At 38.7% G+C, this 26,019-nt stretch overlaps 2 protein-coding genes across 5 annotated transcripts; one reads left to right on the forward strand and one right to left on the reverse strand.

The window, feature by feature from the left end:
• The first annotated feature begins 206 nt into the window (after window positions 1–206).
• LOC132255956 (calcium-transporting ATPase sarcoplasmic/endoplasmic reticulum type) lies at window positions 207–24,245 on the forward strand. Of its 4 annotated transcripts, XM_059752156.1 has the most exons (11): window positions 8,132–8,290; window positions 11,414–11,564; window positions 14,109–14,126; window positions 14,219–14,301; window positions 15,396–17,276; window positions 17,339–17,629; window positions 17,700–17,815; window positions 17,881–18,117; window positions 18,204–18,321; window positions 18,694–18,811; window positions 23,284–24,245. In XM_059752156.1, exons 2-11 carry the CDS (start codon window positions 11,447–11,449, stop codon window positions 23,313–23,315), a joined length of 3,012 nt encoding a protein of 1,003 aa, XP_059608139.1. In that variant the 5' UTR covers window positions 8,132–8,290; window positions 11,414–11,446; the 3' UTR covers window positions 23,316–24,245. The 4 variants fall into 4 exon arrangements, with proteins under 4 accessions (XP_059608123.1, XP_059608116.1, XP_059608139.1 ...); XM_059752140.1 differs by lacking the exons at window positions 8,132–8,290; window positions 23,284–24,245 and adding an exon at window positions 207–341 and having other exon boundaries at window positions 18,694–22,421; XM_059752133.1 differs by lacking the exon at window positions 23,284–24,245 and having other exon boundaries at window positions 8,120–8,290; window positions 18,694–22,421.
• LOC132256095 (endonuclease G, mitochondrial) lies at window positions 23,844–26,014 on the reverse strand. The gene is made up of 3 exons (XM_059752284.1): window positions 25,631–26,014; window positions 25,417–25,570; window positions 23,844–25,357 (listed from the first exon to the last, which is right to left on the reverse strand). Exons 2-3 carry the CDS (start codon window positions 25,513–25,515, stop codon window positions 24,545–24,547), a joined length of 912 nt encoding a protein of 303 aa, XP_059608267.1. The 5' UTR covers window positions 25,516–25,570; window positions 25,631–26,014; the 3' UTR covers window positions 23,844–24,544.
• Window positions 26,015–26,019: the final 5 nt, after the last annotated feature.

Consider the following 26,019-nt stretch of genomic DNA (forward strand, 5'->3'; position numbering starts at 1 on the left):
TCAGGGTATTTATTTTGCAATTTTTCCCTCTATATATCTCTACTTCTATGCAACATTTGCTAAAAGTTGGCGCCCCGAGAGGCAACATTGCCAAAAAGATGTATTTTTGCGAACAGATGATGCTTGCAGTGCGAGGATTCACTAAGGTTGCATTTACTGGCTCACAAATGCCTTTCATTTTCCAAATCACTCAAATAAAGACAAGCACTCTCTGACAGTCGCCTTACATTCGGGATTTTATGTTTAGAAGAGAAGCCGTTCCTTCAATACATCTCTCACATCCGAACTGAGCACTTCACTCGCTCTGAGTCTGTTGGGAATAGTGAAGCATCTTTTGAATTGTAAGTATACACTTGTGAATTTTCGTATTTCAATCACACACTGGCCCTTACTGAAAGGTTGTGCTTATTGAGCTTTGAAAGCGTGGCAAACTGGAGAGTTCATTGAAGGTACAAATGGACGGAATTGATGGTTGTTTGAACTAGAAATTGAAATACTGATGGAATTGTCCTGTATGATGTCCATCCTCAGTGATAAATGCAGTTGATTACTGTGCCAAGATGTGTCATAATATAAGCATTCCTTTATCATTGTATTATAGTATGTTAAGAAGCAATGTCACAATGAATGCAATGCATGTCTCTGAAGATTTCAGCAAGTCTTATTGAATAACACAAATGAGCACCTCTTGTAAGCCCAATAATTGCCTCGTGCGGAAATGCAAAACGATTTCTGAGAGCAAAAACAAGACTTTCTCCAGGTTTGACCAGTTCCTCATGTGTTCATAAGTACACAAAGTACGCGATGAAAGTGAAAGTGCAGTATGCATCTGAGCAATAAATTTATGATTGACTCTCTGTGATATTGACATTTAAAGCTGAGCAGAAATATGTTCGATTATCTAATAGCCGAGATGAATGAGGAGAGAAGTTTTCTGAATTGCACTCAAATAATGCACAGGTATCAGAAATTTTCTGACCTATGAACATTTTTATAAATAAAACGGATTAAATACGTCGTTCATTAGGCACTGAAAATAAATCTTTGTCTCTTCATATGTATTTCACACCAATTATAAAACATTATACAAAACGTGAACAAGTGTAGTTGATTTGTGCTGAACCTTGAAATAATTTTGGGAAATTCAAAATAATTAAATGCTCTCTTAATGAATGTTTATATGCTAAAATATGGTTTAGTAGTGCAAATATTTGAGGAAAGATGAAAATGATGATTCAAATTTGGTTAGAGACTTAAAACTAATGATTATGTGCTAAAGTATAATTAACACTCTCTCTGTATAGGAACACAAGATTTCGTAAATTTATATTTTAATGATGGATATTTGGAAATTCTTCGCAGCGTATTTTGCCTCATGTGCCGAATATATTTCATTATATGATTTTATTAGCCCTTTCCCAATGATGCTGAAAGCTTCAAAATTTCTGCTCACAATCACGCACAATAAATTCTGTAAACTCTCTGTGCGAGTTGAATGAATTTGTAATTTGGTTTGTTTGATTGAATTCTCGGTAGCACTCCGCCAGGCACGCATGATTTCTCTTGCGATGCTACATAAAGGACTATTCATAGATTTGCTCAAATAAATATTATTCACAGAACAATTAAAAATGGAATCTAAATAAATTCATTCGAGATTGCTTACTTTATGGGTCTTTTTCACAAAAATTGTGCCTACCATTTTATGTCATAATGTGATGAACTTGTTGGGCTGTTTTCTAAAAAGAATTTTATGTTGCCGCTCAAGTAACTGGGGCGTCCCTCTGCCGACACATTTACAAGGAGTTCCCTGCTATTCGGAGAAGTTTGGGGGATTACAAGAAATTCAATGTGATCTTTCGGTTTAATGCTCACTTCTGTAGCAATTAAGCTTTTAATGGTATTTCCATTTATAGAAGTAATTCTGATTTTGTGGTAATTCACCGCTACAGTCACTGAAATTTTGGAGGATGAGTACAAATACACAGCTCTGAATATTGTTCTTTCATTCACTAGAGCCACATTTGTCATACTTTTAATTCCCACTTGCATTTCCTCCTGGAAAATTTCAATTAACACAGATTGCTTTTCTACATTGGAATCCAAATCAATTTCCCTAACAATCAAACTACCCACGGCTTCATCAATGTTCTCATGGGAAGTTTTCGCTACAACGTTGTATAAATGAAATCCTGGATGGGACAATCGAAATTTGTACCTAATGCTTGTTGATGCCGACCATGTTTTGCTGTGCAAAATTCGTTGTTCCTCCCGCGCTGACAAAACTTCACTCTGTCCATTCCAGTTGATAGAAACCGCAGATTCCGAAATGTTGTTTTGCACGTCAACCACAATAATATCATTTTCACACACTTCAATCTTCGGAGCTGCAATTTGCTGGTTAATTGCAATGACTTTCTTCTCGCAATTGCCACACAATGTTGAATTTCTATGACAGTTTATGCAATCACTGGAAGAGAAAGAGGAGATATTTGAGAAGGAGATGAGCATTAGTTAGTTTTGAGAAGCTCACCGATTGTGATAATTGATTGCCTCCACGCTGAACCGCAAGCGACAAATCATTGGGAGATCCAGAACATTGCAAGGACGTCGACACGACTTGACAGAGAACTCTTTTGAGTCATCCATCAGCAGAAGAGATGCATATTTATCGTGAAAGAAAAATAATTGAGCATATGAGTGGATAGGAATAGAACAGTGTGGAAGTTAGTGACATTTCCCAGAAACATTAGCGCGAAAGGCGCACTCAAAGAAATGCGCGTGGCAAAAGCTTTTTACTCCACATTGAAGAACAAACACAATCAACTGTCGATTCAATGGTGTATTTCTCTGAATGTACCAAATGATCTCTCGCGGTCTTCAAAATATTCCAATATCACAAAGCAGTGGGCTGCAGAAAGGATTTAAAAGTAAATTCTTACGGGGTCTGATCCATGTGAGTTGAATTGAGACGGCGGCCAACAAAAACATAGAGAAGAACACACAAGTCCGCGAAATAGTTATAATAACTTTCTTCCGGATCTTCTTGTACCCATAAATGTCACGAAGAACGTCAATGCTCTCCATTTTCCTATCATTAGCACTATTCAATTATATTCCTCGCAAAATACTTCCTCTCAGCAATAATGCTTTCCACATGGTGGACGCAGCGAGACTGTTGTCACCGACTATTGATCATTACAATGCTTCTCCAAGCCTTTCTCCCACTTTTTACCTTCTCCATTCTCGAAATGATCATACGAGTTTCGCGAGGCTCAATTGCGTAAGATCTCGCAGACACAATGCGAAGATATTTCTCTCCAAAGATGCTTCGGTGATTAATTTATTCGCCAGAACAGGCTTGATTTGTGGATCCACAAAACATGAAAGCAGGAACCCGAACAAGCATTTTACTTGCACAGATATTCGTTTACAATGGATTAACCAAATAAACGCAGAAATGTTAAAATACATGATTTAGTGACGAAGTTGATGTCTCTATCCAAAGCCTCAATCTCACTGTGAAGTAAAGAAGAAAATGTGAGGAAAGTAAATTCCACAATTCAATTGGGCCACCGTGTGTAATTTTATGCTGCTATAAATTGCAAGTAATGGCAAATTCTTAAAACTTAAATTGTTGCATAGCAATTGGGAGGCAAAATTTCTTATTTTCAAATAAGAATAGCGTTCTTTTTGTAGCCATATTGCACAATATATCATGAAATTTCGCTAAAGAAATGAACAGAGAATTTAGAGAGGAAAATGTCAGAAAATGAGGTCACTTTTATTGTTATTCCCTGCAATTTAATAGAAAAATACATAAAATTCTCTCATTAAGATACAACGAGAGTAATTTACAAGAGTTATGAAAGACAGGAGCATGAAGAATTACAAGAAATAAGTGATCCTAAATAGATTTTTCGGTGAAACACATGTACTCGTATATTTAAAACCATCACCGTCATCACAAAAGCGACTTTGTAACGGAGATATGTTTCCAAAAATACCATCAACTGTCAATCATTTAATATATAATTAAAATTTATTTGAATTACACAAGTATTCTTTCCACATATCTAAACATGTGCCTATTTCTCTGGCTCCACACCGAATCACTGTTGCGAGCACGTTTCCGATTGCAGTGTTGATTGACCATCAAAAATATGAGAGTGGAAAATCTCCCCATGTTAATTGCTACCACGTGGAGGAGAAGTGCAGATATTTTTCCTTCAGCTAGAAGCCTGTTCTTGTCCCGCACTTGTTATTTTTCCTCCAATTTATTGCTGACACTAAATTCAGGTGGAGCATAAATTAGAAAACTGAGGCTATTATTTTGGAAAGAAAATCGGGATAAGAGATCTTTTGATGCATTTATCTGCTGAGTTTTCAGTATGAACTCACAAATCATGTGAGTATGAGTCATGCTAAAAAAGTAAGCTTATGCAGGATTTAAACGATATTTTTCTACACAAAAAACTCTCGTTTACTAATTACTTAAGTGTAATTCTTGTGCAATGAGAAATGCTACTTTTCAGTCATTTATGAATATCGACACTAAGTCCATTATATGAAGAAAAAAAACTCACGCAAAATTAGTCGATATATGAGAGATGAAAGATTACCAAAAACTCTGCTCTTGAAAATTCTAAATTAAAATGTCTCTCTGCAGGTACAGAAGAAAAAAAAGGAATTCTGCTAAGCGAAAATCGCCGCATTTATGTGGGAAAATGTGTGGCAAAAAGGTTTGACTTTGATGGGTTTGAAGAGGAATTTTTCACATACATTCGCAATCGTCACACGAATAGCAATTTAAATAACGTTCACTGAGGTAATTTTATTTTTGCAAATTTTAAAAATATCGCTACGACCAATGAGACACACTAAAGTGTACACTTGTTGCAGATCGTCAATTTGATAGGTTGAGTATCTAGTTTTATTGTCATTCTTTTCTTATGAAATTAATTCAAATGTCTGGGTGAAGAAGTTCTGTTCCCACTTCGTCACACTTTTTTTCTTTGATTGACTGTGTAGTGTTAGGTTAATTTCTGTCCAACGACAGTAAGTCGATTTTGGACGACCGCGCCCCTCGGCTCCACTGTGAAATAATATAAGTTTATTTTTACACATTGTCGCCACTCATAGCAATTTTTCTTTAAACTATTCAAGTTGGAAGGAACTATATATGCTAGCATATAAGTATGTAGAGATACATATATTAGCTCACAATTTAAAAGTCAAGAACAAAGTTTACCATTCAACGCACCCACATTTCTCATTCCATCACATTTTCATCTATTTATTTCCCCTTCGAATATATTTCACAGAGCCTTTTCACATAAAATATCTCTCGTAGCACCGCAGAATTTACTAATACATTTATTACCTAGCATTTCACTCACTTCGCTCCTTGCTCTTCCTCCTTGACTATCACAATCTTCGTTTTTCCGTCGCGATGGAGCAATTGAAGACTTTCGCGGGCATGTACTGGCTGTAATTTGTGATAGTCACTAACCGTACATTCATCCTCTGTTTCTCCGTGTATTCTTAACATTATTTTATGATCTAGCCGAAATGAAACATCTTATAATACCCATTTTTTTATTTCTATTTCCGTGTTTCGTACAAACGTCTTCACATAATTTAAATCCCAAAACATGTTGGGAAATACTATAAAAGCATCTTTAAAAAGCCCCTCTGAGTCACGGAGGCAGCAATGAAAATCATCGATTTCTAAAATCAAACGCCATATCACTGCTCCACTTCACATTCTATTTGCAGGAAGTTCCACCCAAAAGTACATATTCCTTTTGCTTTTTCTCAAAGAGAAAAAGGCATGAGCAGCTTCGCATAATGCTTAAAGTCGCGAGTTTTGTTTAGACTGTAATTAATATCAGAATCACCCCTGTTCTCAGTATCTAGAAATGGCATCAATAACTATATGGTTATAAAGGAAAGCAAGAATATTTTAGTCAGACAAAATGCTGCTACAAATTGAATAATATATTGCACGTGTGTTCCACCTTTAACATAGCATTAGTCAATGAAATAATTGATTTAACCCAATCAATGCACAGTCAGATGCTACATTTATTAACTCATTCTCTGAACATGTTTATGTATAGTGCATTTGACAAATAGCCCATCGAATATATACAGGGATACATATTGTTTGGCCATTATCCAAGTGATGTAGAGAATATTTCAGCATCTACAGAATAAAATGGCTGAGAGAATTTGTGAGGTTATTTTGGTATTATTAAGGGCCAAGGCCTAAACCTTCGTACGATCTCTGTGAAATACAGTTTGTCCCTGCGAAATTTCCATGATCACAAGAATATTTCCTCGACATTTGAACATTATATTTTCATCGTGACTTCCCCTCTCTTGCGCACTTCGCGGAATAGAAAATGCGTGAAAATTCACCGTGAATTGATTAAGGCGCGAATAAAAATATCACTGTTGGGCCTCAGTGCACAGATTTCCACCTGGTTTTCGTATAGTTTCCGTACACTCTCTGGGTGATTCTGGGAAAATTATTACGCAGTAGGAGTATTTCTTTTCCTTTGTCGTCACTCTGGTCAGCGCGAGAAAGAGTTCTGAGACAAAGGTCTTTTTTTCCTGAATTATAATTTAAAATTTGTCTCATCAATCAACATGTCACACTAGTTGTATTAGCATAAACTACGTGCTTTTCTACCATTTCGCTCTCACTAAACCTTCCTCTCACGCTCTCACACGACAATCATTTACTCTTTTTTCGCAAGCCCAATAAATTTCCCTTTTATTCTGCGGTGACATAAAAATAAACAAATCGTCTCAACAAGAGTAATACGCAGTCGTGGGTGACCAAAGGACAAATGCATATTTTGTGAATGAGAGGGTTTAGAATAGGTTCATTAACAAATTATCAAGCTAAATCTCATGCGCGACGTCTCAAAATAAAGAAGAAAACCATCATAGCGTTTGCAGACGGATTTCTAAGTGCGAAAGGAGTATGTAAAACAGTAAAAAATCGACCTTATTCAGTCATGTGCATAAAATAATTTCTGCGTAGCACAGCAAAATGGAGATAGTGCCAGATTGATAAATGCATTTTCTCATATATTATTATGCGGCTGTATAAGATGAGTATCTCTGTGTGTTGTGCAGAACAATATTTCCCCGGTGCTCTTTGAGTATGATTTCTAAATATAATTTCCAACAATCTTTTCTGTGATATAAAAGCATTTGCCTCATAAAGTGCCAAATACCACCTTATTAATATTTACATACAAGACGTATTTCACGTGGTGAAATCACATTAAAAAACTATTATTAGATTTTAGGTCCTTCATGTTCACTCTATATCCCATTCTGCAATTGTAACCGAAATTATATGCACTTTGTGCAAAAATTGCCACACTGGCACACTCTTACTTTCCGATTATGTAATCGCCATGCCCAAAAATAATCGACCCTACTACCTTTGGGAAAATTTCTCAGAGAAACACGTAAATTCTGCACCGCCATTGCGCTTGGCGGGGCAAAAGTATCCGTGCAGACAATATGTAGGAATTTTTCGTTACACCCACTACATGTTAATTATTTCCGCGTCATTGATTAATGAACTTGGCGTCTCCACTGTAACCATGCGCCTCCATCGGCGAGAGCCAAAATAAATACGATGTGACAGAGCTTCGATTGTAAATAGCAGATCAATCAAGTGACAATCAATTATCCCAATTTAATTATGCATTTTTCTGCCCATTCCAACGCAGACGTCATGGTGATGATCTTTCATCTCGCGCCACTCACCATAGTGGCTTCTTATGTCAGTGAAGTGAGCTCTTCCCTCCTCTGTATTTGATCTGGTGATCTGTAGCGATCATCTGCATGTATTGAGAGATTGATTTATGTTATATTTGAGGAGAAGAAGAGGAGGAGAAAAATGCCGCGAACACTCATCAACGAGGAATCGTTGATATTTCGCTATCGAATCGGTTTTAGCCAAACTATAGGAGATTTTCTATTAAAATTGTAAAATGTCTGCGCAAAATTCTGTGATCGCCAATGATCGTATTCTGTGTACGTTGCTAAAAGTGTTTTTCCCGGGTAATCATAAGGCCATCTGGGACCAATGCCAACAGCAGGCATCAGTGGGATAGAGGACCAGTGTGCAAGACTCCTGGTGGTCAGTCGACGTCGATCTTTTAAGTAGCGCGATCAAAAAACGCCTAGGTTATCTTCGGCTGGGCCCAAGGCCTCTTATATAATTCTTTTTTGGTGCAACATAGCGCCTTTACTAATTTTAGTAAGTTTTCCATGCAATATCTCTGCAAATCCTTTTCCTGCCCCTCACCGCAATTCTCCGGTCACTGGACACGGCCCGAGGATCAGTGGATCACCCATGAAGTGATACTCCCCGCGATCCTCCGACAAGTGTGATGATCATCGATTAAGTGAATGTTGTTTGATTGATAATTGTGTTGAAGATTGCTTGCTATAATGGAGTGCTCTTTGCGGCCCGATGGGACATTTCAATGGACTAAAATTCTCCCAGCGCCAAGGATAAGTACTAATGAGTCTGTGAAGTGATCTCTCTCCCATCAGTCTCTCTCGACCGCCCAAAATTGCGAGCTCCTTGGCTTGAGGCTACCTCCCAAGGATGCTTGGACAGTGAATAATTGTGCAGAAATATCATAGTTTTAAATACTTCACTCAACTACTCTCGGTCTCTCTCTCACTCGCAAAATCTTACGTAACATTGCTCGCAAAATTAATATTAAAAATCCTAAAATATAACACACTGCCGATTGTATTTTCTTGTCTCGCCACTTTTTCCAAGGAACTTATAAATATTCCACATGGATCGTCCATTTGAGACGAAAAGACGTGTGGCGCGAGATGCGAGGACGAGACGTGAAGTGAGATGTCACATGTAATTATTTATACAAAAATTACACTGTTTATTCTCCAATAAATAAGTATTCCATTTGGCATCACTATTCTCTTGGCTTTTTATCACATCCATATGCATGTAGATATATTGAGACAGTGAGAGAGAGTCGCGGTATAGCGAGTGAAAATTCTCAGAATATCATCAAATTCAGCTGATCTTTCTACTCGGTCATTCTAAGTATAGAACTCAGCAGGTAGTCACGTGGCTAGAGCATAAACGCCAATCAGAATTAACCACGACCACCGAAGCTTTCCCGTATTAAATTTATGTTAGGCAGCCTCATGCAGAGGGTACAATCTCGCAGATTCACTATAAATTACATTCCTATTCAAAAACTCTCTCGCTTGTATATTTTTTCTTAAATTTCGCGTACTGACATAGTTTACAAAATAGCCAGCGTTTTGTATTTTTTCTCTCTGCACCTGAAGAATGTGGTCGATTGTCGCTGATATTGCCGAAATAATGGGAATATTTCACCCACTGCGAAATTTATTTTTGCAAATACTTTCGCTGAATAATTTTGCAAATAAACATCTTTGAAAAAATAACGTAAAACTTCATGCAATTCCAGGATATGTAAAATATCAAACTCTTCTTTTTTCAATTCTAAATAAACTAAATAAGTAAATGGCAGTCTAAGTTTAGTAATAGAGAAAGATAACCAAAGCAAAATAATGATATGCTAATGGCGTTGATGTCCATTAAATATTCAAAAGCATGTCTTCAATTAACTTTTTCGTTGAATTCAATTTAGACAATAAATCTTATTTCCCATTAATATATATTTAAGGCATATTATGTAAGAAAATAATGAGGAAAATCTCAAAATATCGGCCTTGGAAAATCACATTTTACTTTTAGAGTTCCTGAAGAGAGTCAAGTTTATGGGGTTTTGGATACACATAGCTCAATGTCTGAGGCAAAAGAAATGTTGTGGGGTTTTGCGACAAGTGTATAATTTTAGCAGGGGATTTAAGTCAAAACATATGCGTAATAAAATATGAGATTCATTGAATCAACTGTTCTTTAAGAATTCTCACTTTCCTAACCACTTTTATTGAATGGTCGTCAAAATGCTAAATTTAGCTAGATCGTGCATAAATTGCAATATCAAGTAAATTAACGGGAAAATTATTGAATTCTAAAAAATGTTGGATCTTCGTGAAATTTTCAATGAAATCTCAAATTCACATTAAATCCTAATTTTCCATGTTGGCTCATAAAACTGCAACAATGCATATTTGAATTGAAATCCCCCTGCATAACGAGCCTTTTTCACCTGCAGATTTCGCCATATGTGGGCAAAATTGAGCAACTCTGCAGGAAAGTTGATGATGGCAACCCTAAATTCACACCGATAAAACATGTCAGCCTCGTATCACATTGTCATCGTTTAGAAAATTGTTCAAACTAATTTTAACTCCAAAAGCTTATTTCAATTCAACTCCATGCACCTGAACAATTAATCTTGTAGTGTTGAATCCCAGTTTAGCCATCTTGACTCTGTTGTGTGTCCATGCAATTTTGGCGGAGCTGAGAGACTGGCGAAAAAAGAGTTGATTTGTCGCACGGGGGGCACAAAAAAGAAGTCATACGATAAAACCACGTAAGTAATAAGAGTATTAAGTGTGATTGCCGAAAGCCACAATCATAAGTCAACAGCCGCGCTGTGTGATAGCTGATTTCGGATGGCCAGGGCCAGTGGGGCGTCTCTGTCAACAGAGATCGCCCCGGATTTCGCTCCTAACCCCTCGCAGACGGGCGCCTTGGGGCTTCCCGGGGGCTGAATGGACTTCACGTCTGGGTATTGCGCCATCTGGCCTCACGCCACTTCCTGGACTCCGCTATCTCTCTGATTCACTCTCTCGTGCCACTGGCGCACATAACCTCTGTTTCGAGCGCCACGCGCGCCCCATTGGAGCTCCCTGGGACAGCTCTGGCCAGACTGTGGCATCCAGATGGGTGTTCAGCTGGAGGTCACCAGCCAATTGCTATTCCACGTCTGCCCCGGAACAGCGCGACTTGATGGTTTCTCGTGTGATTTCTATGCAAAATCACAAAGCAATAATCGTGACGAAATCACTCAATTCGATGACGTGTAAGCCATTGACCGTTTTTTTCCGTGCTCCCCATTCCTCCAGCTGAGCACCGACATCGTGAATAAGTAATCCCCTGGCGCGCGGGACCCGCAATCCCGGCCAGTCCACTCAAGGGGAATTTATTCCGCCCATCCACTCGAGACCTGGACGAGCGCCCTGTTAGGCTCTCACGCAATGCAATGCTAAGGTGAGCAGGTTTTCAGCCGAGTGTCTCGCTGACGGAGATTATGAGAGCGCGCAGAGCAGCTCTCAGCTGTGCGAGAGAGCTCCAGCGTCTGCACAAGGCCCCAATGTCTCGGAGGATCGCGCGTCTGAGTTGCAGGGCAGTGTGGCAGGAAGATCTCAATTAATTGGTGCTCTTCTCTCTGCCTTTCAGAACTGCCGATTAATAAGCTAGTGCGTCAGCAGAATGGAGGACGGCCATGCGAAATCCGTCGATGAGGTTCTAAATTACTTCAACACAGACCCTGAGCGAGGTCTCACTATTGATCAAGTGAAAACGAATCAGAGCAAATATGGACCCAATGGTAAGTGCTGACTTTCATTTCATTTCGGGTTTTTTTTTGCTGATCCATCGTCGAAAACAGTGCCAAATGAAGTTAGATGGGAGTTTAATTAGGGAAGAACGGGGGCAGTTTCGGATATCACCAAATGTTGTTTTAGGTCTGGAAAGTACAGTTATTCTCCACTTGACAATGAACCAATAAGATTGACCATCGATAGGTACTTGTTTGTTTTCATTTGATTTTTATTCTTGAATTCGATACCTTGGCAATTGCGAATCACAGCAAATGAAAATCTAGTGAATGTAAATCCAATGGAATAATTTTTTAACCTGCAATATAGAAGCAAAATAATTAATAATAATTAAATTTGCAAACATTCCAGTTGGATTCAAATTTGGGTGTCTTTAGTTGGAAGGTCGACTAAAAGTTCTAGCAATAGAAATTCTCCAACACAGATATTGCGTGTAAAGTCAAGCTTTACTATGTAAATTTTTAAACACTTCAAGTTACGGAAAATGGAAAGTGTAAAACAATGTCATTAGTATTTATGACAATAGAAAAAAATGGTGAAGAGATAAAGGAAAGAAATCCCGATTCCAATCGAGAGTCTCTCTTTCTGAGCATGTCAATTGTGCATGTGAGAGCTCATAAAGCGGATCTAGTGATTTAAATTTATGCAAACAGGCGTGCTGTGATAAGGTAATTTTTAGAAGAAGAAGCAAAGTTAGATAAAGGAATTTCAAAGCGCAGACATTGTTTCAAATATTTGATCTTCGTCTTCCGGATGGGGTGTTTTGCCCGCGAACACTCATGAATCAGCTGAGGCGATGAGGATTCGGCGGACGGGCGGGTGGAGGTGGGAGATTTGTAAATTGTAGTTTCCAACTACATCCGATAAATCCAATTGCCTCCCACCACCCCACCTTGCGGCCCAATATCCCGTGGATACGGTATGGCAAGTGAAGACTTCATTCAATATAAATATTTATCTTTTTCCCCCCGCACCATCAGTGAGCACAGTTTTTTTTTTCTCTCTCGCTCGATGTGTCTTCCTCGGGACACACAAGGTGTATAAACTTTCATACTTCATAAAAATCCACATGCAGTCTGTGTGAGATTTAAATTCCAGCGCCTGGTGAATCTTTAGCTGTCCGAAAGGAGGTTTAGAACAGAAAAACGTGTCTTATTTAAATACCTAGGAATAATTTCTCTTATCTCCGGGAGACATACAATGTACATAAGGAATCACAATGCCAAGAGCGAGCATGTTGGCATTCTGAGAAGGTGTACAGAGAATTTAGAAATTTGCAATAGAGATTTGGGAGTAGACAGTCATAGATAATTCATATCAATGGAGAGAGAGAACAATGCCCATGAGGCACAAGGAAAATCAGATAATGGGCTTTATTGGTGTTTGAGGAATATTGGTGAAAAAAAAAAAATTTAGTGTCTGCTTGCTCACATCTTATAATCGGAGCATCGATAGATGTGAATTTTCTCTATCATGGTTGGTTTTTTAGCGTAGTAACACAAACTACACTAACAATCGGTTGAGTTGCTCTGCAAATTCGTTGGCTGTAATTGAGAAAAAGGGACTTTTTTCCGCTCTTTGCTAAATTTAGAGAATGAAATGCAAACAACTATTGTGAACTACTGTGTATGCACTTGAGCGAGTATAAATTCATTTGACGACACTAAAATCCAAAATTTACTTAATGAATGCACATAATTTTACCTGGAACCCGCTCCATATGGCATTGATTTAAAGCAGTACAAACAATGACTTGTAAAATCAACATCATATGCTAAATTGCCCTTCAAATGGAGAAGCAACGAACTTTGCCAACAACTCAATTGTTCGCACATATTAACTCCAAAGATCAGTTTAGTTGCTCTCCGTCTATATAATCAACACTATTTGCTCATATTATTTTTTTTTATGGTAAGAAATGGATTTTCTGAGAGCACATAGTATCGGATCGTGTGTTGTTGCTGTTAATAGGGGGGAAAAATGGGTGTTTTAAAACCACAATGGGAGGGAAAAAATAGTTAAAATCCAATACAATATTTTTTTTTCCTTTGAACGGTGAAGCATGTCGAATTATGACATGTCTCTGTGCACACAAGTATTGAATAATGGCAATTTAATAGTGAAATGACGTCAATAAAATTACGCAGAAACTTTCACGTGTAGCCGTGTGAGAATTCAATTTGCTTGTGTGAAGCCCCGAATGAAAAGGACTGGGATAAATTGAAATTATTCAATTATGTGAGGACCTGAATTCAGGGTAGAGATTTGTTGGATAAATTCGGCGCAGAGGATATAGTTACGTAAACTATGAGCACGCTTGTACTCTGAATATTCAATGGAAATGGAGAGAATCGGTGTTACCTGTTGATAAGGCAATGAAGGCACATTTGCATATTAAGCACATTCTTATAATAGACTCTCGCTATGTACGTGGGGAGGTGTTTAGAGAGATTGTTTTTTGCACTTGTATTGATTAAGATTCTTTTTGTGTATAAAACTAATGCTGTGCCTCGCTTTTTTTCTTGTCTTTTCAGAACTCCCCACGGAAGAGGGTAAGCAATTCCACACCTGTCTCTGGAGATGAAGAGAGTGGCGTCGACGTAAAAGGATGGAAGTGATTTTTCCCCTTTTTTCTTTATTTCAGGAAAAAGCCTCTGGCAGTTAGTGTTAGAACAGTTCGATGACCTGCTGGTCAAAATTTTGCTTTTAGCTGCTATTATTTCATTTGTAAGTGCAATTAACTTTACAATCCGCTCGCCAAAGGCCCCAATTTTTCCATCATTGATTTTTATTGGCACGTGCGATCGTCATTTACTGTGGTCCGGGCTTTAGAATAGCAGAGAATCTGTGCGTGCGGGAAGCTCGAGTGAGTGTCTGGATTCTTCCCCACGGCGATCATGTGAGGGAAAGTGTCTCTTTTCTCTCGCTCTTCATTCGTTTCCTTGAGAAAGACATACATCTCTCTCGAGAATGAGCAGCGACAGTTTTGTGAGGATTTTTCCCACCTCTCTCTCGCATCTATTCGATCTTATAGACACAAAAGTGACTTTAATTTTAGCCAGAGTCTCTCTGACGTCACTAAACGTCTTCTATAATTACACACACCTTTTACATTGGCCTATCTATCCTTTTATAATGAAAACTCAAAATATCTTTCATCTGGGTATGTGTTCTCTTCATGTATACGTGCACATAAATTTTAGTGGATTTTTTTCCCCTGGATGTTCTTTCACCAAATATTGTGGGGTGAAGCGCAAGATGTAATCCATAAGATCATTGATGGCGAAAATGATTTCCTGTGTTTTTCTCTCCATCGTCGATGATCAAAAAGAGAAATGCCTTTTTGTGAAAAATAAAATTCCACTATTTTATACGCCATTACCAATCGGCTCGGAGTGGGTGAGGAGAGCTGATCTATGGTTTGGTGAAGAACTGAAGGAATGATATGATTTTCAATCATCCATCTCGCTCTTTCACATCTGAGCGAGCGGCGAAAAAATTCCTCATTTATGTCTTCCTCAATCATTTAACCTACGAGCATTTCTTCTTCAATTTTATATTTATAATAGGACCCGATACATTCGGAACATTTCAAACAAATTCCTATTTTTAAATGATCATTGTCCCAACCCCTCCAACGCCCCTCGAAGTTGCCACTCCGCCGTATGAGATTTACAACACTTTCCTTGGCGCGTTCTTTGCTTAATTGATGCCGGAGAAACGGGGGAAATTGGCGAGAATGGAGAGGAGAATTAGTGATTATTGCGCACTTTGCGATGATCGCATTAAACGGTCAATAACGAGTTGCTTTCCTTCCGTAGGTACTGGCTCTTTTCGAGGAGCATGAAGACACATTTACCGCATTCGTTGAACCTTTTGTTATTTTGCTCATTTTAATTGCCAACGCCGTTGTAGGAGTGTGGCAAGAGCGCAATGCCGAGTCTGCGATAGAGGCACTGAAGGAATATGAGCCGGAGATGGGCAAGGTGGTGCGTGGAGACAAGTCTGGTGTCCAGAAGATTCGCGCCAAGGAGATTGTCCCAGGTGATATTGTTGAAGTGTCCGTGGGTGACAAGATTCCGGCCGATATCCGTCTTGTGAAGATCTTCTCAACGACCATTAGGATTGATCAGTCCATTCTCACTGGTGAATCTGTCTCCGTGATTAAGCACACCGATCCCGTGCCCGATCCACGTGCCGTGAATCAGGATAAGAAGAACATCCTGTTCTCTGGCACCAATGTTGCCGCCGGCAAGGCGCGCGGTGTTGTCATTGGCACTGGATTGTCGACTGCCATTGGTAAAATTCGTACTGAAATGAGTGAGACTGAGGAGATTAAGACGCCACTGCAGCAGAAACTCGATGAATTCGGTGAGCAACTGTCCAAAGTTATCTCCGTGATTTGCGTTGCCGTCTGGGCCATCAACATTGGTCACTTCAACGATCCCGCCCACGGTGGCTCATGGATCAAGGGTGCCATCTACTACTTCAAAATCGCTGTGGCTCTGGCTGTCGCCGCCATCCCTGAGGGTCTGCCCGCTGTCATCACCACTTGCTTGGCTCTCGGCACTCGTCGTATGGCGAAGAAGAATGCCATCGTGCGCTCCCTGCCATCCGTTGAGACTCTGGGTTGCACATCTGTTATCTGCTCTGATAAGACCGGAACCTTGACTACCAATCAAATGTCCGTCTCTCGCATGTTTGTGTTTGAGAAGGTTGAGGGAAATGACAGCAGCTTCCTCGAATTTGAACTTACTGGATCGACGTATGAGCCAATTGGTGATCTCTACCTCAAGGGCAACCGCGCCAAGGCCAGCGACTATGACATCCTTCAGGAAATGGGCACGATTTGTGTGATGTGCAACGACTCTGCCATTGATTTCAACGAGTTCAAGCAGGCTTTCGAGAAGGTCGGTGAGGCCACTGAGACAGCCCTGATTGTGCTGGCTGAGAAGCTGAATCCCTTCAATGTGTCAAAGACGGGTCTGGATCGTCGCTCATGTGCCATTGTGGTGCGCCAGGAGATTGAGACCAAGTGGAAGAAGGAGTTCACTCTGGAGTTCTCTCGCGATCGTAAATCCATGTCATCATATTGCGTGCCACTGAAGCAGTCCCGCCTCGGTACTGGTCCCAAGTTGTTCGTCAAGGGCGCCCCTGAGGGTGTGCTGGATCGCTGCACACATGCCCGTGTTGGAACCGCCAAAGTGCCACTGAACACCACGCTGAAGAACAGGATTCTGGATCTCACCCGCCAATACGGTACTGGACGTGATACTCTGCGTTGCCTGGCCCTGGCCACCGCTGACAGCCCAATGCGCCCCGAGGAGATGGATCTGGGCGATTCTACCAAGTTCTTCACCTATGAGGTGAACCTTACATTCGTTGGTGTTGTTGGTATGCTTGATCCACCCCGCAAGGAAGTGTTTGACTCCATTGTGCGCTGCCGTGCTGCTGGAATTCGCGTCATTGTGATCACTGGTGACAACAAGGCTACGGCCGAGGCCATCTGCCGTCGCATTGGTGTGTTCGGTGAGGATGAGGACACCACTGGCAAGTCCTATTCTGGTCGTGAATTTGACGATCTGCCCACTAGCGAACAGAAGGCCGCCTGCGCTCGTGCTCGTCTCTTCTCCCGCGTGGAACCAGCTCACAAGTCCAAGATTGTTGAGTTCTTGCAGAGCATGAATGAGATCTCCGCTATGGTGAGACGCCACTAAGAAGCTGCGAAAGAAGCTTGAACATAACTAATTTCACTCCTTTGCAGACTGGTGATGGTGTCAATGACGCTCCTGCCCTGAAGAAGGCTGAAATTGGTATTGCCATGGGCTCTGGAACTGCTGTGGCCAAGTCAGCATCTGAGATGGTGTTGGCCGATGATAACTTCTCATCCATTGTGTCTGCCGTTGAGGAGGGTCGCGCCATTTACAACAACATGAAGCAATTTATCCGCTACTTGATCTCCTCCAACATTGGTGAAGTCGTGTCTATCTTCCTTACTGCCGCTCTCGGTCTTCCAGAAGCTCTTATTCCCGTTCAGCTGCTGTGGGTGAACTTGGTGAGTGGCGTGTGACCAATGAAATTACACCAGACCACATTTTTAATACGTAATTTCCTCTTCCAATTAGGTCACTGATGGTCTTCCAGCTACAGCTTTGGGCTTCAACCCACCGGATTTGGACATCATGCAGAAACCACCGAGGAAGGCCGACGAGGGTCTCATTTCCGGCTGGCTCTTCTTCCGGTGAGTGTGCGCAGTGATATTGAAGCATTTGTGCACGGTGTGATTGTGCATTTTATCCATTATAGATACATGGCTATTGGTGGATATGTGGGCGCCGCGACCGTTGGAGCTGCCGCCTGGTGGTTCCTGTACTCCTCAACTGGTCCACAGATGTCCTACTGGCAGCTGACACACCATCTGGCCTGCCTTGGTGGTGGTGATGAGTTCAAGGGAGTTGATTGCAAGATCTTCAACGATCCTCATCCTATGACCATGGCTCTGTCTGTGTTGGTCACCATTGAGATGTTGAACGCCATGAACAGGTGAGGTGTTATCAAGACATGCGTTAGTAGCGCTGTAGGAAGCAATTTCACGCTTATTCACGATGTCAATCAATATGTTGTTACAGCTTATCAGAAAATCAATCTCTTATCTCAATGCCACCATGGTCCAACATGTGGCTCGTTGGCTCAATGGCTCTCTCTTTCACGCTCCACTTCGTGATCCTCTACGTGGATGTCCTCTCAGTAAGTATATACAGTGCAAAAACTCTTCAGACCTATTTCTTTCAGCTTCGAGAAATTTCTCCACGTTATTGCAAGAAATTCTGCTGACTAATTACAGTGTGACTTATCAGGGCAATCGCAATCTATTGCCTGTGTATTAGGGAAGCGTGGTTTATAATACAAATAGTCTTGGCCTAAATATTGGCATGCAGGAAAATGAGAAAATGATAAGAATACTTTAGTCACGTTTCGAAGAAAACAACTTAAGCTCCAACGAGTGAGAGGTTATCTTTGTGAAATTCAGATTCAGTCAATGAACGGGAAATCTCTAGTAGATTAAACTCATGGCTAATGTGTAATCCCTTCTCAACTTGTGCTTTGTCTCTTCCGCAGGCCGTGTTCCAGGTGACACCGTTGTCCGGTGATGAATGGATAATGGTAATGAAGTTCTCGATCCCAGTAGTATTACTCGATGAAGTGCTCAAGTTCGTCGCCAGAAAGATCACAGACGGTGAGAATCCCCTATACACTGTGCACTGGATTGTGCTCATGTGGGCAGTGTACTTTGGCTTGCTCATCTGGGGACCTCTGTAAAGAGTGGCCGGCAAAGTGTTGATCATTTTGCTGCAGTGCAATATAAATATTTTTTTAAAATTATACATTCATTGAGGCATAATTGCGATGAGAAGATTAAGCATTTTAGTAAATTGAAATATTTCTTGAAGACAGAGATTTTTGAGAGCAACACCTTAGAAGAAAAGGCATGAGAAAATCTCAAAATTGTACAGAGGTGCCCCTGCTGAAGCCTTGTGTCAAAAGAACAGTGTTTTCTTAAGATTAATTGCCCCTCTTAATATTAGGATATAAGGTGAAGAAGAAGATTTAAAAAAAAAATAGTTTTTGCAGAGCAGAAATTGAAAACATAAAAAACTCATAGTTATTGCACAGAATATTGTGGTTTTTTATGTTTTTGCTTGTGTTCTTTCCACCAATTTTCCCCCCTTTTTAATAGATAAATTTACCCATTGTAGTTTTAATCAGAATACTTTTTACAAATCTAATTATACATTTACCTACAATTCAATTGCTCATGAGAGTGAAATGTGAGAATGATGATAAACATACAGGAAAATACAAAGGAGATAGGAAGAGAAACATGATAAAACAACATTGTACATTTATGATATCTGAGTAACATAACATTCAGATACCAGAATTATAATCTCACCAGTAATAATAATTCATGCAATTGTTGTTCCCTAATCAAGCACAAGTTTGAAGTGATTTGGGTTGACTTTATGTGTTGTAAGAGGCCAAACTTAAAAAAAGAAAAGAAAAAATCTTATTGCAAAGACAAAATCCCAGAAGAACGGGTGAGCAATTTAAGAATAACATTCGAACTGTGTGTATTTAATTGTGTGTTGAGCAAATAATCTGGCGGGATGATTCTTTAATTTTTACAAGAAACCATTAAAATATATTGTACATGATTTCAATCACGTGTATTTTATCAAAACGAAATGAGATGGAATGAGAAATCCGATTACCATATTTTATTTATTTCCTAGTAAATATTTATATCGAGTTCTTTTATATGATTGAACACAGATGATGAGAGAAACATAATTAGATATATATATATATTTTTTCAATTGTATTCCTTGTAAATAGCAGAAGAGAATGTGAATGCGACGAAATACACGTGTTTGATCAGTAACATCTTTCCTTAATGTCATTACTTTTTTGTATTTATTATAACTAATGTTTATTTACTACTAAATATATGCGATAAGATGAGAAACATGAAAAGATAACTCACTCACTATAAGAAATACAATAGAGAGAACATTAGATAAGGGAGAGTAAAACGAGAAAATTCACAAAAAAATATATATAGACTAGGAAACAGAGAAAAGAGAAAGCCTGGAAGTGATTGAACACTTTTAATTATAGGCATTACGTATTATAGTGATGATGAGGGGAAATTAAGGGAATTTGGAGAGGTGCTTAACAAAATGCAGGGTGGTTTCTAATTTCCTTTCAATCGGCTCTTTCACAGCAATTTGGCCAAACATCTACACATTTATATACGCATTTTTTCCTCAAGATATTATTCTGAAAGGTCAAACGAAGCATTAATCAGTCCGTCGCGGTTTCGTCTCACTTGCTAAAAATACCCACCGTGGTCAAAATCAAGGTGTAAATCTCATTTTAGATACCATTTATTTTCTATCTCAAGGGAGTAAAGTGGCAGTGTGATGCCAGAAATAGTGACGCACCTGTTTTGTCGGAAATTCTCATCAATTCCTCTGCTAGACAATCAATCAATCCACTCGGAAAGGTTTCGCCTCCGCACTGCACGACACAATCTTCCACGGATATTTCAAGAATTCCCTCTGAAGAGACGCATTCCATTTGTCTGAGCTTTTGACAAATCTTTTTAAGAAACACGATCGCAAAATTAGGCATTCCTCTGTTGAGCATACAGTGAATTGTGTGTGGAGGCAAATTTCAGTCAATAAGCGTAACACTATTTCTGATATGACACTGTCCATTAGCTTTAGAATGACATTCATCAGTGATTAGTAATAAAATTAAGAGGCATTTTTCATGGTGGACATTCTTAGCAATGATGATGAAGGGCAGAAATAGGCAACTAAACACCCTGTTTAAACATGATGAGATCTATTTCTTAATTTCTGTTAGAAAGTGCCTCACTTCCCTGTTAAATGATAGTGTGTATAAATAATTCTGTAGGGATTTAAGGATAAGGAGGCGAAGAGGTACAAGATTAATTTTTAAGTAGGTGATCTTTTCAATGAATCCCCCTTTTTCTGGTGTCTTTTTCAATGAAATCTACTTTGTATAAGGAGTTTTATGTAATTGGTAGGTAGAGAAGAGATTTTTGGAAATATTTTTATCGGTAGATGTTAGATTGAATTGAAAGAAAAATTTTGTTGTCTTTTTACCCAATTTATCTTTTGAGAATAAATATATTCCAATGTGCGCCAAATACAATTATTTAGTCATAAAGATGCAGAATGACGTGGTGAAACGACAAAACCAAGAACAGAAAGCAATAATGATCCCTTTTACAAAGGAATTCTAACTATTACGGGCACGATTCGATTGTGGTGAATTGTGAATCATATTCAGATCTTTTTCCGTTTTCTTTCAACATTATAATCAGTTTTCTATTCCCCCATTTTCTTCGTGTGCGATCAATGTACTTATTTTTTTTTGAAAATTGTCGTAATTTCACAAGAGAGAGAAAGATATAAATATATTAGGTTATTGAGAAGAGAGTAGTTTTTAGTGGCCACTGTGAACGGCAAACCAAATCAAATAGAGAGATGAAGTAGGTAACAAAGACTTGTCTCGCAAGGCCTAAAAACCTTCTAAACATCCCACACTTGTTACATAAACTACAAATGGTAGAGTGAAAACTTAAAATAGGCTCGAATCTTATGTATAAAAAGATACCTTTACAAATCTTTCTCCTCTCAATTTAGTATGACAGAGGGAGAAAGAGAGAGAACAAATTTACTACAACTTTAATTACCACTTGGGAGATCCTCTTTGAAAATTTGTGTAGCCAATTTTGACTTCATCTTTTCCGATATATAGAGTACATATATTCCTTTTTACTAACATGTACTTTTACTGCAAGAAAAAATATATATATGAAATACAATACAATATATTTATAAAAGTAGACGAAACCAGATTAAAGGGAGTCTAAATACAAAACAGAAATATAAAAGAATAGTAGAAAAAATGAATCATATTAAACAAGAAGTAATTTATAGAGAAAAAAACCTACATTATAGTGAACACTACAATGAATGTATAAGGTTACAGATGAACACAGGAACATGAAGAAACTACAAAACAAAGTAATGATTTTTGTGACGTGTGTATTTGAGACTTTGGCTTTATTAACAAACTATTTCTCATAATATTAGATATGTTAGATAAAAAAAAAGAATGGTTAGGATGACTAGAGCGAGAGGAGAAACAATAATAACGGTAGTGGAGAGACTGCTGTTGAGGAAGAATGATTTTTTGAAGATTGTTAATAAAAATATAATGTAATAAAATTCCCGAAATTTTGTATACTTTTATTGCTTTTCAGTTTTCACTGCCCTCTAATTGTATGTTTATTTTTTTATTTTTTGAGAAAAGGTGTATTTTATGCATGCTGGGTTTTATCACAGTGTTTCCTAACATTTTGCAATTTGTGTAAGTATGCAGCAACTGATCCACATCAAAAGTACAAAGAAAAGAAACGACATTCATCGACATATTCAGAATGAAGACTGATTAATTCATAGTTCTAATGGTTATTCTTGTTTGATATCCTTTTATATTAACATGATTTTCTCTTCCCTGCAGTACGACCTGAATTCCACTAAAGAAGATGTGCACCTGACACCTCGCACTTACCAAATTATCCCTCAAAAAAAAAAAAAAAACATCCTTCATTGTAGAATTGGGACGAGTCTACAAGAGAAATTTATACCATCTAACCGAGAGAATTTTGTGGCGAATGCATATGAAACAAGACATCAAGATGCATTGAAGATTGACGATTTTTAAAAAGAGTTATGAAAAAATCTTTCAGACAAGACACAGAACTGCTTCTTAAAAAAAGAGATTTTTGAGAAAGTTAATTTAAGTTTAAAAATCTACTAGATTAGTGTTTCTCTAGTTTAACTACAGTTTCTTTATCACTTCTTTTTCCCACCTATCAACTCTTATTGTACTTCTTCCTGAACCCCGATAACAGATCTCTCTTTTATCTTACTTTATCCAACAATCACAGTGAAATGATGCATGATAAGTATATTCTCACTTTTGTTCTTGCACTATCACTTCCTATGTTGATTATTATCTAATTTTACTTAGATCAGTAAATTATGTATCAATTTATTTTCCATTATTTCAGCAATATAAAACTGTTTTGTAATTCTTCTCTTATAGTTGAGGTGGTTGTTGACAAGTGGGGCAAGTAAAGGCTCACCCCGCGAAATCATCTCCAACTGAAGAAATCAAAAAAGAAAATCACGCTAGAACATCGAAAATTAAATGAACAAGAATTTTCTTCATTTGTATAAACAAAAAAGTCATCTCTTTTCTCACAAGGAGTATTATTATTCGTGCATTGTTTTTTCAAATAACCCTTTACCGTTTGACTTGTGAATATTATATTGAAGAAGTGTTCCCCAAAAAAACAAACCGAATTTCAATTGGCTTCTCCGCAATTTACTTCTCTTTTCTGAGTCCAACATTTTCACTCAAGTCTTTGAAATTTTTTTTAGTAGTAACGCTGTAAAAGATTTGTATAAAGAAACAATCAAGTATGTATATAAATAAAAGTGACATGTTTGAATTATACTGAAAGGAAGTAAAGTCCTTGTAAAAGTAATTGATAAAAAAAAGTCATATTATCCCTCCCTCTTAAAGATACAAGTAATTTTAATCTAAGATTTTCCCATATTGTAATTATTAGTAATTTATTTGTTGAAACGTTTGTGTTTGTCTTTAAAAAAAAAAACAGAAATGAAAGTAAATAATTTATAGGTCAATTTCTTATTAAAGTTTAGAAATAAAGATGAGAAAACATGATTGACGAGAATAAAAGAAAAAAAAACACTTTTTTTTACTTCTTTCGCCACTCTTTCTCTTCTTCGCCAAATACAGAGTGAGAAGAGTTTGCGGTGGGGAAAGGATATTAGACAGTGATGTGAGATACGAGTTGCAAAAAGATTTACTAAAGAAAAAAAAGAGAACATCAAAGGATAGAAATGTTTATAAGAGTCTCATTATTAGTCAGAAAATACGTATATTTAGAAGAAAAACTGTGCCACAGACAGCGTGGTAAGGGTCATTATGGAGTAAAAAGAAGAATTATGTAAATAATAAATAAAGAAAAAATATACAAATTGCCTTTCACTCGAACCAATATATCATCAATCCATTTGAATGGTAATTTCCTTGGTAATCCTCATATTTCTCAAAACAAACAGAAAAGCCAACACTGCACAATTAACACTAATATCCAAGACTAATGTTTGCACACTATTTGAAGTAGAATCACCTACTGTGCAACTACACATTAAGAGCGATATTTGTTTCTTTAAAACAATTTAAATTTATTTCCTAATAAATTTGGATTTTTGCTACAAAATTTTAAATAAATCTTTGCTACGTATTCAGTTTAGTTCTCTGCAGTCTTGGTTCCTCAGGGCTTCTTTCCATTGATGCTCACCAACATCTTCCTGTTGACATTGCTGAAGAACAGCAGTCCTGCTGCTCTTTCTATCGTCTCCGGTGGCACTTGGAACATCGTGACCGGTGTCTGGTCGCTGATCACTTGATTGGGCATCACGAAGGACTCCATTTCCAGCTGCCCGTCGCTCCTTTCGCACACGACCACCTTGAAGAAGTGCGTGGGCACGGCCACGGAGTTGTTGCCGATCACCTGGTACTTCACGTACATCTTCCCGTCGTCCTCTCGACGCGGCAGGTACAAAGGACCTGTGCAGCAGTACACATTTGCGTACTTCTTCGTCAGCTTCCTCACGTACTTCTCCAGCCTGTTCCAGGCATCGCGATTGAAGCCACTACCCACCTGTGGCGCCATGTTGCTGAGGAAGAAGGTGTCCTCGCAGTGCTTCTGGTGGAACTTGTGATTCCCCGCGGCCGCCAAGTGGCCCCTGTCGAAGCCCGAGTGCTTGTAGTCCGAATTCTCAGATCGGAAGAAGGGATGAATCGTGTCATCCGGCTTGAAGTCACACTTGGCGCGATCCACGTCTGGATTCGGCTTGCAGCCCTCCGGCGTGAGGTGTTCAAACACCCAATGAGCCACTCTGTTCCGCCGATCGTAGGACAGGATGTAGTTGTCGAAGGAGCGGATTTGGTCGAATCCAGGAAAGCCGTACTTCATGATCTGAGATGTTCGGCTGCTGCTGACTCCCTTCGAGGGCACCACGTCCGGGAGAGACACAGGAGTTGCAGCGTAGACACTGTCGAATAGTCCTGGAATCCCAGGAAACTGTCGAAATAAGAATTCAGCTCCTGACAAGATTTAATATAAATATTTAGCAAACTCACAATTTCCTTGCATGGCTCTGTCCGTCGACGCTCTATGAATGAGCCAGCAAAGTATCCTGTGAGAGTCAGCGAGGATCCGATTAGCAGCTTCCTGAACATCTTGAAACTCCAGATATTTTATGTAACTTCAGCTAACCTCAACCGCTCAAAAGGACTATAAGTATAGAACGAGATATTTTGTCAGTTTTACTACATGAATATCTTCCAACGGGACCTTCTTTTATTGGATCCTGAAGAGACCTGACGTATGTTTCAGGATTAACAAGAGAAAATGACTCCGGCACACAAACAAAAACATGAGGAAACTTTGAGAACGAAATCAGCTGATTCCATTGGCGTACTTAAACATTTTTCATCTTTCTTTGGCTCAAGCTTTAACTAGATTTTCAGAACATTTTATGCAAAACCTGTGTAAATGGACTCAAGGGTAAGATTTGCACTGTCGACACATTCTCTATAAGTGAAATATGCGGCATTAATGCATAAAATCTTGATAAAAATACTGTAAGCAAAGCGAAAATGTGATAATTCTTCCCTCAGAAGTTAGCTGGCGCTGCAATCGAAATATTTTAAGCAATTTTAAAATACCAGAACTGAGCTATT

The sequence above is a fragment of the Phlebotomus argentipes genome, unplaced genomic scaffold (genome assembly GCF_947086385.1).
Source record: "Phlebotomus argentipes unplaced genomic scaffold, Phlebotomus argentipes genome assembly contig_6, whole genome shotgun sequence".
In the NCBI taxonomy this organism is placed as follows: domain Eukaryota; kingdom Metazoa; phylum Arthropoda; class Insecta; order Diptera; family Psychodidae; genus Phlebotomus; species Phlebotomus argentipes.